Source organism: Nansenia antarctica, assembly GCF_963989245.1.
Source record: "Nansenia antarctica genome assembly, chromosome: 7".
Lineage (NCBI taxonomy): Eukaryota > Metazoa > Chordata > Actinopteri > Argentiniformes > Microstomatidae > Nansenia > Nansenia antarctica.
Genome location: NC_137677.1, coordinates 40,143,231 through 40,159,206, shown reverse-complemented (window position 1 = coordinate 40,159,206; position 15,976 = coordinate 40,143,231). Strand labels below are relative to the sequence as shown.

At 38.2% G+C, this 15,976-nt stretch overlaps 1 protein-coding gene across 1 annotated transcript in view; it reads right to left on the bottom strand.

Annotated features, from left to right (window-relative positions):
* LOC308162607 (titin-like) overlaps nucleotides 1–15,976 on the bottom strand; it is a gene marked incomplete at both ends in the record, with an annotated part of 148,860 nt that overhangs the window by 86,968 nt on the left and 45,916 nt on the right. The window contains 13 exon segments of the mRNA XM_080536752.1: nucleotides 62–328; nucleotides 535–801; nucleotides 921–1,047; nucleotides 1,156–1,295; nucleotides 1,395–1,670; nucleotides 1,792–2,061; nucleotides 2,320–2,715; nucleotides 2,863–2,910; nucleotides 3,466–5,059; nucleotides 8,462–9,411; nucleotides 15,230–15,256; nucleotides 15,343–15,420; nucleotides 15,518–15,727. Coding sequence (XP_080392878.1) covers nucleotides 62–328; nucleotides 535–801; nucleotides 921–1,047; nucleotides 1,156–1,295; nucleotides 1,395–1,670; nucleotides 1,792–2,061; nucleotides 2,320–2,715; nucleotides 2,863–2,910; nucleotides 3,466–5,059; nucleotides 8,462–9,411; nucleotides 15,230–15,256; nucleotides 15,343–15,420; nucleotides 15,518–15,727 — 4,650 coding nt within the window.

Here is a 15,976-nt window from a genome sequence, read left to right as displayed (position 1 = left end):
GTGGAAAAACAAAGCACATACAAGAGGGAAAGAAAGAAATAAGGATGAACGTAGGTATTACCTATCACCGTCAGGTTTGCCATTGTGGGTATTCCTTTGGCCTCTGCCTTAATCTGACATGTATCGTTTATAGACACCTCCTTCATTTCTAATACATGTGTCATTCCATCAACATGGGTAAGCACGGTTCTGCTTTGATGGAGTTTTATTTCATTTCTGTACCATGTCACAGATACATTCTCATGAGAGAGTTCAAGCTCAAACCGAGCTGTTATACCTTCCTTCACAGTTTGGTCCTTTAGTAGTCTGACGAATTTGAGCCTCATACCTACAATATATATTGTAAGTGCATAACAGGTTTGCTGGTGGCCACTTATCAAGCTAGTCAGCCATCAACAAATATTTTTAGAGAATAGTTATGACGACAAATACAATACGTTCTAAAATAAGTTAACATTAAACACAAGCTAGGTCATTACTGATTGACAAAGATAAAGCACCACCAAACTGTGTATCGTTTTAACCAATACTTACCCTCAACTGTAAGTTGGGCTGTTGACTTTTTGCCCAAAACTTCAATAGTATATTGTGCCTCATCATCAAATTCACAGCTGTTTATGACCAACATGTGTTTCTTTCCGTCATCAATAATGTCATATTTTGGGCCTGGTGTAATGATGTCAGAACCTCTTAACCACATGACCTTAGGCACATCCTTTGTGATGGCACACTCAAACTTAGCCTGTTTCTTTTCAGGTACAGACACGTCCTTCAAGGGGACAGTGAAGTCCATTTCCATTTCTGGGAGGTATGAATAACGGTTAAGTATGACAGTTTGTTGCCTTGCACATGATGTTTCCCTTTGGAGCACAGAAACAGTTCAAGCATAAATAGATCGTTATTGTGCAACGCTTTCTTACCTTTGACTGTGAGCACAGCACTAGTGACAGCATTCAGAGCTTGATAAGACACTTCACCAGACTGGTCAAGCTGGACGTTTTTCAGAGTGAGGAAACGTTTCTTGCCCTCCGCTTTGATGTCACATGTCTAAATAAAAAAATAATACAAACAATATTAGCAATATCCACTATTAGATTTACTGTATGAAAAACCCGGAAGCGTTGAAATTACCATCACAATGATCTCAAGACTTACTGGAGACCTTGTCAAGGCCTGTCCCATAAGTTTCCATTCCCCGACCACATCGTCTTCAGATATTTCAGTTTCAAATGAGGCTTCCTCCTTCTCAACCACTTCCACACTTGCCAGAGGCTTCAAGATCTCTGCTTCACGTTCTGTAAAAGTATAAAAAGTATACAGTAAACATTCACCGATTTGTAAGTAGCCTTCTTTGGAAAACATAGAGTGATGACTTGTCATCTAACACAACCAACCTCCAAGTGTTAGTTTAGCTGCGTATCTGCGGCCTTCAACCTCCATGGCATATTCTGCTACATCATCAGGTTGAGCGTTCTTGATAGTAAGAGTCAGTTCCTTTCCGTCCTTCTTGACCTCAGTCTTATCAGTGGGATCAGTAGGAATCTCGTTGTCCCCTTTGAACCACTTCCAGTTAGGGGTTTCTTTAAAGAGCTCACATTTGAAAGCAGCAGCGGCCTTGGGTTTGACATGTTGGTCTCTCAATGGTTTCACCAACCAGTCTTTGATGATTTCTTTATGGAAGGAACAATTGTATGTTTTAAATGCGAGTTCTAATATGCAGCAGAACAAACATGCTGTGCTTTGAATGTGTCAACAATTTGTTTTGGGGATTCTGTGTGTACAACCACATACCAATTATCTTGACACGTGATTCTGTCTTGATGTCGTCACACTCGCAAGTGTAAACACCAGCATCGTCATCTCCTGTGTTCTGGATTGTAATAGAATGTTGCATTCCAATTACATTGATGGCCACCTTGCCAGGGATCTTTTTAAGGGGCTGACCATTCTTCTTCCAAACCACATCTTTCTCTTTGTTCAACTCGCAGGTCAGGTACACAGGCTGCCCCTTGAGGGGGGACGTCTCCTCATCCAGCTCCTTTATGAACTTCACAGGCAGTTCTACAGAATCACAGAGACATTAGGAGGACAAACCTAATACACTGACAAATGCTGTATTATTGATAGCATTTGGTCATTTCCACAATACTGTTAATTCACTTTTATAATGTTTCATGTCGCTTTGAAATCACAGTCATGTTGTGGTTAATGCACATGCATTATGAGTTCATGTCAATTGATACAAAATCATATATTTAGATTTTTCGGTTTTGTTATTTAACTATTCTTTCAAAATAAAAATAAAAATGCTTTAAATACCTTCAACAATGAGTTTGGCAGTGCATGTTATTTCCTTGCCGGCATTTTTGGCCACGCAAGTATATTCTCCAGCATCATTCAGTTGGATATCAATAATGGCCAGTTTGCGATCTTTGCCATCAGAGGTGAATTTGTGTTTTGGGCTCTCTCGTAGGTTGCTATCACCTATCATCCATGTAGTTATAGCAGTGGAAGGTGAAACTTCACACTCAAACACGGCAGCGGAGCCAATTGACTCAGCTTCCTTTAACACTATGTCTTGGAGCTTCTTTATGAACTTCAGAGGAACGGCTTTGAGTTTGAAACCTCCGAATCCGGGTTCTTCAGGTGGGGGTTTGCCTCCAGGTTTCATTCCTCTACCCCTGCCTCCATCACCCGGGGAAGGGGTTTGCTTTGCTGAAATAGGAAAAATGGAAATTCATACTTCTTAAGTACTTCTTGTAACTTAAATTCAAGACACATTGTTTCATACATTCATACATCACACATATGTTATCATATCAAATAAATATATATATATATATTATTATTTTTTAATCTCACCCCCAAGCCCTCTGCCTCTGCCTTTGGGTTCTTCTTTTGGTTTCCCATCTTGAATAGAAAACAACAGCATGTTTTAAGCAGTAAAGTCACAAAAAGTGGCAAGATTGACACTGAACATTTCAGAGAGATTAAACATACATTTGACTGACTGAGAATTTAAACATAAATTGATGATGACATACATTCAGTACCATGCTAATGAAACAGGTATGGTTATTATTTAAAAATGGTTTCAATATGATGATGTGGACATACAAAATTAAAACATTAACATTTGGTGTTGGATGGATACAAAACAATGTCGAGAAATTGATAATACTGAGCACCAGGGACACTTCCTGGGTCAGTACAGAAAAACATTGAACAAAATGACTGACACACACACTTAACACAGAATGAGGACAAACATTCAAATGACACACACACACTTAACACAGAATGAGGACAAACATTAAAATGACACACACACACACTTAACACAGAATGCGGACAAACATTAAAATGAAGAACATGAAAACATTAAGATGGAGAGGATGGAGATGATATGATGTGAGACACGTTTCCCGATTGGCGAGAGGTAAGGATCGGCAGCCACCATCTCACCTAGTCGTCTGTCACCTGGCATTCCTGGGGTCTCAACTGCCCCGGCCTCCACAGAGTCATCTCCCCAGCCCTCTGAGGAGCCATGACTCTCCAGTGGTTCAAGTTCCCATCCCCAACTTTCCTCTTCATCTTCCTCCTCAATCTCTGGCTCCTCCTCAGACACCTCCTCCTCCAGCTGGGTGGAAATCTTTCTTAACTGCACTGCTTTAGGGGAAACCTCTTTCATAAGTGACAACTTTCCTTGACCGGTTTTCAGCGGTGCTTCTTGAGTAGTCTTCTCCTCCTGTGGTGGTGTCTTCTTTGGAACTTTTTTGAGAGGAATGGCTTCAATAGAATCTTTCGGTGAGACTTTTCTGGGTGGTGTTTTGGTCTTTCCTGCACTGGGCTTCCTCTCCATAGTAATTGCTTCAATTTCCTTTGGCTTTGGTTTCTCCACCCTAGGCGAGGGAGTCTTTTTAAGTTCAACACTTTTCTTCATGGTCTCTGTATGCTCGGAGGCAATTTCTTTCCCGTCGTCTTCTGCTTCTTTTGGTATGTGCTCCTTTTTTAACTGCACAGGCTTCTCTTCCTTCGGACTCTTCTCCTCTCTCTTCACAGGAGGACTTGGTTTTAAGACAATGCCTGACTCTTTCTCTTTAGTCATCTCAGGCTCCTTGTCTGGAGTATCAACTTTTTCCACACTCATAGGTTGAGCCCCAGAGTCTTTGGGAATGTCTTCTCTTGCAGTTCGACTTGGTACTTTAGAATCTTGAGGTTTCTTTTCCTCTGATTTCTTTGAGGGTTTTTCCTGTTTTATTTCAGCTTTGGGTGTCTTTGAAAATGGCTTTAATTTGATGCTTTCACTGTCTCGATCTGGTGTGGGAGTTAACCTGACCTTTGAGAGTGGTTTGCCAGAATCCTGGGTCTTTTCACATTCAGCTTGGTCAACAGGTTGCAGTACCACTGCCTGTTGCTCTTGATTATCCTCTGAGATTATTTCAGACTTTCTCATGGGAGCAACAGGTTCCTCAAATGCTTCATCTTTTTGTGGTCCCTCACTCCTCTTGAAAGCTTCTGATTCACTGGTTTGCTTGGGTTTCCCTGGCTCAACAGTTCCTGGTGTAGAAGATCTTTCAACTGGTTTTAACTTAACAGCTTCTACGTCTTTCTCACCTGTTGGCAGTTTTGACATCTTCTTTAGAGATGAACTAGGTTGGTCGGTTGCCTCTCCTTTCAGAAACTTGGGTGTTTTCTTCAACCCAATCTTCTCCTCTACTTTTACATCTTTGGGAGCCTTTTTCTGATATGCTGAGTCCTCAGTAGAAGGTTTTGATGCAACTTCTATGGATTTTTCAACATGGATCTCTTCAGCTAGAGCCTCCTTCTCTATTGAGGTTCTTTGAGCTATTGTGGTTGTTTCAAATATCTGCTCCTCTTTGTCATAACTTTCAGAGACTGTGACTTTAGATACAGCCTCAAAATGCATCTTCCCCTCTGGTTTCGGAGGTATGACACCTGTTACTACCGGTGCTTCTTCTAAGGGCATCTTTGGAACTTTTTTCAGCTTCATGGATTCCTGATCTTCCTCCTTGACTCTTGAAATTCTGGTTACCGTCTTCAAAGTTGGCACGTCAGGTTTTTTATCATCCTGAACATGAACTCTACCCTTTTGTTTAATAGCTGGCGCTGTAGAGTTTGTTCGACACAATGTTATATCTCCATACAACACAGAAGGCACTAAACAACAAATAATTTACACTACAAATAAACACAAGACTGACTCCAATACTGCACAAACATTTTGCAGTACAATAAAGAACACATTGACTCAACAAACATGTAAAACAGTTTACAGACATTGAAGTGAAATATGCCATAAATTACATTAACAGATATATCTGTATCCAACTTGTTTAATGAGCTATTCAATAATAAAGCATCCTTACCTTTGGCTCCTGGTCCAGGTGCTGTAACAGGACCTTTGTCTGTAGAAATGTAAGTAAGATTCAAGTTAGCTTTGAAAAAGAAAAAAAATATTGCAAGGTATCTTATGGGAAAGCGTCTATAGTGTAGACATAATAATCTACCCACAACCACAACCAGGCAAATAAAAAAAGTTTTGGTTAGAGAAAAAAAGCATGTCATTCAATTCTTTGACCGATGATGTCTGATCAATTTCTTTCTTCTCTGTTTCAAATGAAAAAGACCAAAAAAAGACACAAAAAACATTGTAGTTGTTCCATTTCAAGGAAATATTTTTGAAATTGTATCAGGTATGTAAATACTTACCACTGAGTTCCAAGAAAAAAAGTATTCAGTATGAATAACAATAATTGTTGGTAGTTTGTTGGTAGTTTGTTGGTAGTTTCTCTGCTAGTAGTTTCTCTGCTACATGTACTGTATGTAATGTTAAGTGTGGCCTAAAAGTTTTGGCCTGGATTTTAAAGGGAAGTGTAACATTATTTATGCCACGAAAAATAAGTAAGACATGGCAGGAAAACATACAGTATGAATGGATTAAGCCAGCGTTTCATGAGACAGGCCCACAGATATCAACCTCTAACGAGATTGTTAAGGATGCTGCAGACAGAATGCTGGACAGATACATTAAAGAAAGCTTCTAAAATGTTATTTCTGAGTGCCATTGTAAAAATCTGTTGGTGTGATTGGTTCTTTTGGTACATTTTTCTGAACAGCAGAATGTACAAAACACCAATTATTAGCCACACTCAGAAAGAACAGACATTTTAAGAGGGCAACATAGATGACAAAAAACATCAGACTCTACCTTGTGGGGGAGAAACTTTCCCCTCAAGAGGAGCAGCCAGTGGTGGGGATGTTTTCTTCTCCACTGGTGACACTTTAGCTAAAAGTACGTCAAGAAATGACCATTTGGGCTAAGATTGGTTGAACATGGACATACACAAAAAGAGAACATTGACATTTGAAGAGAACAACGTGAATAACAAAAACAGAAGAAACTATACCTTCAGGGGGAGAAACTTTCTCAACAATGGAAGCAGGTGAAGACTTTGGCATTGGTGGGGAGACTTTCCTCTCAACTGGTGGCACTTAAAAAACAAGTATGCCATGGTCACAATCAAGTCATCATAATTTGGGCTAAGATTAGACAAAGAAAACACTGACACAAGAACACATTGCATCTGAATACATGCAAAGAGCTTTGCAACATGAAATGAAGATAACAAACATTAATAAGATTGATAAACATTAAGAAGAAGATTGGATGAGAGGCGACCCTTGGGTCTAGTTTAAAATAAGTATTAACATTTCACATTAAGACAGTACAAATGTATACAGAAAACATACAAACAAACAAGAGAGAAGAATACATAAAGTAGGTTGTTAATCACAGAAAAGACAAAAGAAACTTGTGAAGATTGGGTTTAGGTTTTAGTGCTCTATATCGAGCTTCTGAATCTTTTTGCTACAAAAGAAGTGAAATGCATACCATTGTTGTTTTAAGAACATGACATAATCATGAATATGGAGAAGGTAAGATGTTAGAGTAACAGCTTACATATTCAAATGATATTGTCATATTCAAGATGACCATGAATGTGTGTTCCTCAAATACCTTCATGAGGTGTTGGCTGCTCAATCCTTTGAGGAGTTTCATATGAGATTTCCTCTCTCTTAGGAGACGCAGCTTTCTTGAATGGAGTCTTCTCTTCCATAGGAGAAACAGCTTTCTTAGATGGGGTCACCTCTTCCATAGGAGAAACAGCTTTCTTAGATGGAGTCACCTCATCCTTAGGAGAAACAGCTTTCTTAGATGGAGTCACCTCATCCTTAGGAGAAACAGCTTTCTTAGATGGAGTCACCTCATCCTTAGGAGAAACAGCTTTCTTAGATGGAGTCACCTCTTCCGTAGGAGAAACAGCTTTCTTAGATGGAGTCACCTCTTCCTTAGGAGAGACAGCTTTCTTAGATGGAGTCACCTCTTCCTTAGGAGAGACAGCTTTCTTGAATGGAGTGCCGTCTTCTTTCGGATATACTGCTCTTTTAGATGGAGTCCTTTCTTCCATAAGAGAAACAGGTATCGGAGAAACAGCTCTTTTAGACGGAGTCCTCTCTTCTATAGGGGAAAGAGCTTTCTTAAATGTTTTTTAAATGTTAAAATGTTAAACGTTTTCTTCTCCACTAGTGGCACTTTAGCTAAAAGTATGTCAAGAAATTACCATATGGGCTAAGATGTGTTGAACATGGACATACACAAAAAGAGAACATTGACATTTTGAAGAGAACAACATGAATAACAAAAACAGAAGAAACTATACCTTCAGGGGGAGAAACTTTCTCAACAAGGGAAGCAGGTGAAGACTTTGGCATTGGTGGGGAGACTTTCCTCTCAACTGGTGGCACTTAAAAAACAAGTATGCCATGGTCACAATCAAGTAATCATAATTTGGGCTAAGATAAAGAAAACACTGACACAAGAACACATTGAATCTGAATACAAGCGAAGAGCTTTGCAACATGAAAGGAAGATAACAAACATTAATAAGATAGAAGATTGGATGAAGAGGCGACCCTTGGGTCTAGTTTAAAATAAGTATTATGTAACATTTCACATTAAGACAGTACAAAGAATTAGACAGAAAACATAGAAACAAACAAGAGAGAAGAATACATAAAGTATGTTGTTAATCACAAAGAAACTTGTAAAGATTGGGTTTAGGTGTTAGTGCTCTATATCGAGCTTCTGAATCTTTTTGCTACAAAATATGTGAAATGCATACCATTGTTGTTTGAAGAACATGACATAATCATGAATATGGAGAAGGTAAGATGTTAGAGTAACATCTTACATATTCAAAAGATATTTCCATATTCAGAATGACTATATTAATGTGAGTTCTTCAGATTAAATACCTTTATGAGGTGTTGGCTGCTCAATACTTTCATATGAGATTTCCTCTCTCTTAGGAGAAACAGCTTTCTTGAATGGAGTTCTCTCTTCCGTAGGAGAGACAGCTTTCTTAGATGGAGTCACCTCATCCTTAGTAGAAACAGCTTTCTTAGATGGAGTCACCTCATCCTTAGTAGAAACAGCTTTCTTAGATGGAGTCACCTCTTCCATAGGAGAAACAGCTTTCTTAGATGGAGTCACCTCTTCCTTAGTAGAAACAGCTTTCTTAGATGGAGTCACCTCTTCCATAGGAGAAACAGCTTTCTTAGATGGAGTCACCTCTTCCTTAGGAGAAACAGCTTTCTTAGATGGAGTCACCTCTTCCTTAGGAGAAACAGCTTTCTTAGATGGAGTCACCTCTTCCATAGGAGAAACAGCTTTCTTAGATGGAGTCACCTCTTCCTTAGGAGAGAAAGCTTTCTTAGATGGAGTCACCTCTTCCTTAGTAGAGACAGCTTTCTTAGATGGAGTCACCTCTTCCATAGGAGAAACAGCTTTCTTAGATGGAGTCACCTCTTCCTTAGGAGAAACAGCTTTCTTAGATGGAGTCACCTCTTCCTTAGTAGAGACAGCTTTCTTGAATGGAGTGCTTTCTTCTTTCGGATATACTGCAGCTTTCTTAGATGGAGTCCCTTCTTCCAAAGGAGAAATAGCTTTCTTGTGAGGAATGTCCTCATCACCAAATACATCTTCAGTGTTTGTGGAAGGAATCACAGATTTCTTCAGTGGGACTTCAGGCACTGTGACAATGTCTGTCACACTTGAAATATAATTTCTGTTCTTTATGGAAACTTCTTCATGCACTATTTGCCTTTGTTGTGGCTTTTTTCCTTTTAAAGAAATAGCATCCGTAACATTTGACTGAATCAACTCCTCTCTTCTCTCATATCTCATAGCTTTGCCACCATATGACACCTCCTCTCTGTAACCAACGTCCTCTGCCAGGGAAATCTTCTGCATCAGATCCATCTTCAGGGAAACTTCCTCTTTCTTCTCAATCAGTGTTGTTGCCGTTAACTCAGTCCTCAAAGAAACTGGGATGGCTTAAAAGAAATTAAAAGATCAAGATGTGCACCATGTAGCGGTGGCAAAGAGGAATGACAGTACAACATAAAACAAAACAGACACTTTTAAATTGAGCATATGGATAATAAATAGATTTTAAATAGATGTTGATATATTGAAGTGAAATATGAGGACTGCTTTTAGGATTTAACACATGGCATGTAATGCAGTAGCTCACAATACCTTTTTCCTCTAGAGTTTCTTTGGGCTGAGGTAGAACTTCTACTTTTGCAGTAGGAGTAACCTTCTCTGGTTTCTGGGGAACTATGATTCAAACAAGTGGTTTAAAAATCCATACATAGCCAGAGAAGCATGTCTGTTGATTCCTATGAATGTGTGCTCAGGATGGCATCAAGCATACCTTTGGTGAGAACAACTCCATCTTCCTTTTTAGGTTCAGCTACTGCTGGTTTAGCTACTGCTGCTCTGTCAGCTGGCACAACCTTCTGTTTTACTGTTAGGATGTGCATGACATTACCGAACAAAAGGAAAGACATGACAATACAAACAGAACAGAACAGAAACACTCTGCAAAAGATTACAAAAATGTTCAAGATGTATAATACGTTTAAGAGTTTTCTTGTTTCTTGTTGAACCTACCTTTCTCTAGAGGGGTTTCCCTGGGTGCCTCTAGGTCTGGTTTGCTAGCTGCTGGCTGTGGTTTTCTACTTGCCTCTGTCACTGGTGTCTTTGTCTTTACATCCGAGATAACTTTAACTAAAAGAGCATCGTGAGTTGTTTTTGATGCTATTCAAAGTATTGATATAAGAGAAACCATAAAGTACAATGCACACTCTGACGAGTGCTTAGCACATTCACTAAGAGAAGAATAATGTTCACTGACATTATTAATAGGACAATCGCTAAACAATCAACTATTCCACGAAAACACATGACAATTGACAGAAACATTTAAAAAGAAGTGTAAGACTCACAAACAGAATCAAACCAGTTTTCTTGTTTCTTGTTGAACCTACCTTGCTCTAGAGGGGTTTCCCTGGGTGCCTCTAGGTCTGGTTTGCTAGCTGCTGGCTGTGGTCTTCTACTTGCCTCTGTCACTGGTGTCTTTGTTTTTACATCCGTGATAACTTAAAAGAACATTGTAAGTTGTTTTTGAGACTATTCAAAGTATTGATATAAGAGAAACCATCATGTACAATGCACACTCTAACGAGCGCTTAGCACATTCACTAAGAGAAGAATATGTTCACTGACATTATTAACAGGACAATCACTAAACAATCAACTAATCCACAAAAACACATGACAATTGACAGAAAACATTGAAAAAGAAGTGTAAGACTCACAAACAGAAACAAACCAGTCAACACAGAGGGAAACAACACAGTTCACAAAGATAAATAAAGATTGATTGAGAATGATTAGGTTTGTTGATTGAATAAGTGCAGCTCAGGTTTCAAATACCTTTTGTTGGAGTAGCTTCAGTCTTTTTGGGAACACCACTGTCTTTGGCTGCTGGTGGCTGGGCAACTGATACTTCTTTCTTGGTTATGGCTGGCACTTTTCAAGAACATTATGATTTAAGTAAACACATTGTCATACAAAAGCTAAGATAAAGTAACAATCCACATCTTGGGTTGCGACTCTCTAGGTCCATAAGATGAACAAAAACATTAAAACACCACAAGAGATAAACAGAGATTATGTATCGAAGAGAGCAAAGAATTGTTAGAGCACTAACAAGACATGTATGGACACACAACAAACACACATTTCTTGCAATTCAAGATGGTTATTTTTGCAAAGCTGGAAGTATTGATATATACCTGTTTGCACTTCTTTTGGAGATGGCTCTGGTTTTCTAATGGGCTCAGATTTGGGGAACTCCTCGAGAACTTTAAAGAATATTTGTTTTGCTTTAATGCTCAGACTATAAGACTATATCAAAATTAGGCAAACAAACAAACACACCCATCACTGAAACATCAAAAAACTAATTAAAAGAACAATGTGAAATAACATTTAGAAAACCAACGATTCAAAAACACATAGTACACAGACTCACACACAATTGGACTTGAACACAATAATACAGTAACATACAAACAGAAGAGTAAGAAAGGAAAATAGATGCAACTGTACCTTTGGCTTGGGGAGCCTCTGGTGCCTTTTGGGGTGTGGGTAAAGGTGTGGCCTTTGGTTCAGGTTCAACTTTAGTCATAGGTGTCACCTTTGGCTCTGGTGCCACGTGAGATTTAGGCACATCTTTCAGGTAATACAGAAACATCCCTGTTAGCTACTACTGCATACAGATAACACACTTCCAAAAGAGATAAGACTAAGAAAAAGCAAGAGTACACAGGCAACCAATCACAATGTAGGCAATGACCTCGTGAATAACTCACAAGCATTGACACAACAGTGGGTATGATTTACAAAAATGACAATACATAAAACAATGATAGTCAAGACATTCAAAATGAAAGAGTAACACCATTATGGAAAGGTTGTACACAAAACAAGTCATACGTAACACACACACAAGCAAACAAACACACACATTGTGAGACATACTGTATGCTAAATGAATTGAAGAGTTTTGATAGTAAAGCATTGTTCTAAAGCAGAGACTGACATAGACAAGATGTAATACCTTTGTTGGGCTCTGGTTGTGAAATCGGCTTCTTGAGTTCAACATCATCTTTCAGATATGTTTTAAAGTTACCAGGCTTATCCAATAAAAAGTAAAAATGCTAAGTAGCTAGACAGGTGATTTTGTTGTTTTGATCCTATCCATTATATCGCGATGACTTTAAAGGATTATGTAGTCAATTGTAAGATGTTTCTAATGAGCAAGACATTTGTTAAGAATCCCACAGACATAATAGACTGAGACAAATGAATAATCACAAACCACACACAACATTACCTTTAGGGGTGGGCCGGTCTTTATGTTCAGCTTCTTCGTGAGGCTTTCTTGCATCAGGTACTTAAAAACATTATAATTCTATTTCACTTTCTGTCTCTGCAATGTACTCCATAGGTTCTACTTGACGGCATTTTTCAAACATTTGTCGACACAAACAATTAAAGATAAAGATTTGACAAACACAACATAGAAAGTAGAACAAAGAAACAATGACTACACAAGAAAGAGTTGAGTACCTTTGCTTTGAGCTGCTGACTCCTGCCCTGCTGGCGTGGATGGCATCTTCTCCTCTTGTTTCTCGTGAACTTCAGGAACTTTAGAGATATTTCCTTTGTTAGAATACTACTGTAAAAGCTTGTCTCTTTAGTACTACAGTATCAACTGATCGCACTAGCAAGTGTTAATCGAAGTATTTAACATTTAACACAAAGCTGAAACAAGAACAATGCTAGACACTATAGAAGAACAGATATAACAGCAATTATAAGCGCCAGCTAAGCACAGTTAGGGCGTATTTTATGAGACGACAACATGTAAACACAAGCTACTTACACACAAGAAGTCATGTAAGACAAAAGAGCTTGGTTGGACTGTCAGGGTATTTTTACATGACAACACTTAAACACAAGATAGCCACGCACAATACGTTATGACAGACAAAAGAGCTTGGAGAGACTCTCATTTGGGTGAGAGCGTTTTGACAGAACAACATGTACACACAAAGGCTGCTGTCAAGTAGCTTAACAATCAACAGCATGAGAACAACGATCTCGCTTGTTAATTTCAGCCAGAAGCTTTGACTGCCATGAGCCGCCGTCACTTTGTACAGTATACCTTTGGATGGTACTTCTTCTCTCATTCCCACTGTTGTTTTTTGAACACTCTCATCAATGGGAATCCTCGCTGCTGCTGCTGCTGCTGAGAGACGGGAGTCAACTTAGAGGTGTATAAAGCTGAGCACATTGTGATAAGAGAAAACAACACGTTTCAAAACAACAAATCAACAACAACATCACGTTTCAAAACAACAAATCAACAAATGTAACCACCGACACAACATGTATTCTAGAAACTGACCATTAGCATATCATTATATAAGACATTATTGAAGTGGCGATGAAGCACCATATGACAGTACAAGTAGTAGTAATGAAGTCATGATAACATGAAGAGATGAACTTGACAAACAAACTTGATTGTCAAACAAACACAAATAAGAGAGATAGGACAAACGTATGGAGGTGAGTACAAGAGAACATTTACATAACAGACGTAACATAAACACGCACATTGGAAGACTTACATAACAGACAGCAAAGTACATTTGCATAATGACATTTTTTTTTACGACGTTTAGTCATTGGCAGACATTGACTTATTATTATTGTATTGACTGTGACACGTTATCGGCAATAGCAAGATCATTGATATACCTGTGGTTGTAGAGAATTGAAGTGCTACGGTTTCTTCTTGCATTGTCCAACTTTCAAATGCTACCATATGAAAGGATAATAATCAATGATGGGAATACGAGCAGAAATCACTCAATCATCAAATCACTATCATATGTTTCAGTCATGCTTTACACCTGTGTAGTAACACGGGAACTCCTCAACCTGATAAGAAACATTTCCTATTCCACTTTTGTGATAACAAAAACATTACCTAATGGTTGTCCCACAGTATGTCGCTACAGTGTTGTGACAAGATAGATCATTGTGCTACAACACAGGTATAAGAGCAACTGAATGTACAGTATAATGTCACGCTAATTCCTTGGGTTAAACAGTCGAACAAAACTCATGAAAATTGTGACACTGAAAAGATGGTTGAGGTTGTAATGGTGACTATTTAGTAATGAGTTAAATTGCCTTTTAGGATCATGTTATATTATGATGAGGATGAAGGATGATGGATGATGGTTAAATCAATCGATTAATGAAAAGTAGTGCTCTGCATTTCTCACTTCAATTAAATTAAAAGCAGCATTTAGGTATAAGGAGTTATTAGTATGTTAAGATAAAGGTAGATCACTTCAATGTTGTACCTCTCACTTCTGTCTTCTCTTCATAACGACAATATTCAGACGACTCTTTTGATTGAAAATTAAGAAATATTTAATTGTACCAATTCAATTCCAGTTAACATTAATGAGATTTTAAGTGAACGATTGACGTGTCCCATTCTTACCTCTGTAAGTAACTAAAGATGGTACATCTGGCACTTGTATTGATGAATCTGGGACATCTGTTGTAATAGATTGTTTCAGTACCAATTTGATGATACATTAGAAATTAATTATGGAAATATTCTAACATAATTATGATGACAGTAAAACCTCACATATCCAACAAAACCTGTTCAATAACCTACAACAATGTCGACGTTCAGAATGATGTGTATGTTCAGAATGATGTGTATGTTCAGAATGATGTGTATGTTCAGAATGATGTGAATGTTCAGAATGATGTGTATGTTGAGAGCCGAAGAATGTGTGCAATATGTTATTTGGATAATCCCCCAGAGTTGCTTTATAGATGTTCAATACACTTTAAAGAAACAGTTAAACTAACTATACACTAACACTAACTCTTCTCTAACCTTGCATTACTGTAAACCTTTGTAACCTTAATAAATTGTTTATTGTCAACATAGCCACAGATAATAGTCTTCAGTGGCACAAAGTATATAAAGAGGACTATCCAAATAAAGTGGGATCAGAATGTCAGTGACCTTTTCATCTTTCCTAGTTCATATTTACTCACTAAAACCAATAACATTAAAACATTTGGTTTCAGCACCTTTTTTGACTATTGTCTCATCTGTTTCTGATAACGTGGCATGTGGGGTTTTACTGTTCTGGACATTTGGAATTTGGCAGACTAAGAAATACTCACCATAAGGAACCATTCCTAAACCAATTTCTGTGAAAGGAGGAGAGAATATTACACATGGTGTGTTTACGCACAATGATGTATGAAAATGCCATCTAGCTGGTAAATGTACAGACCTTTGCCTGAAAGGTAAAGCTCAGCTGTGCTTTTAGCTTCCCCCATGGGTTCCAACCGCGCAATCACAGAGTAAACGCCTGAGGGATTAGTAATGAAGATTGATCATTGTTGTATTTATCAGGGAGATGAGAATAAATTAATTGGGTTGAGTCAAGTATTTTGTTGACTACACACCTTCATCTTCAGAAGTTACATTGCGGATGGTCATAAAGTGTCGTCGGCCTTCACTTCTGAAGTTATACTTAGGGCTCTCTTTAAGTTCCCAGGTGGCTTTGTACCATGTTACAATGGCATTGTCAAAAGACAACTCGCACTCAAAGATGGCAGACTGGCGTTCATTCACCTCAATGCTCCGGATACGTTTGGTGAACTGAATTTGATCAGCTAAAGGCAAACAATGGGAGTCAATGTACATAGTATACGTTGTGTTACATGTTTAATCTAAACTATGTTAAAACCATTATAAAAATGTAAACTTTTTGTTATTTTCAAATATCATATGTGCTGACATTCATTTTCTTTGAATCATTTCTATAATATTGTGATTATTGACTTCTTAATGTATCGCAGTTAAATGTAGAAGTAGCATAAAAAGAACGAAAAACTAAAATGAAAAGAACATACAGATTGACA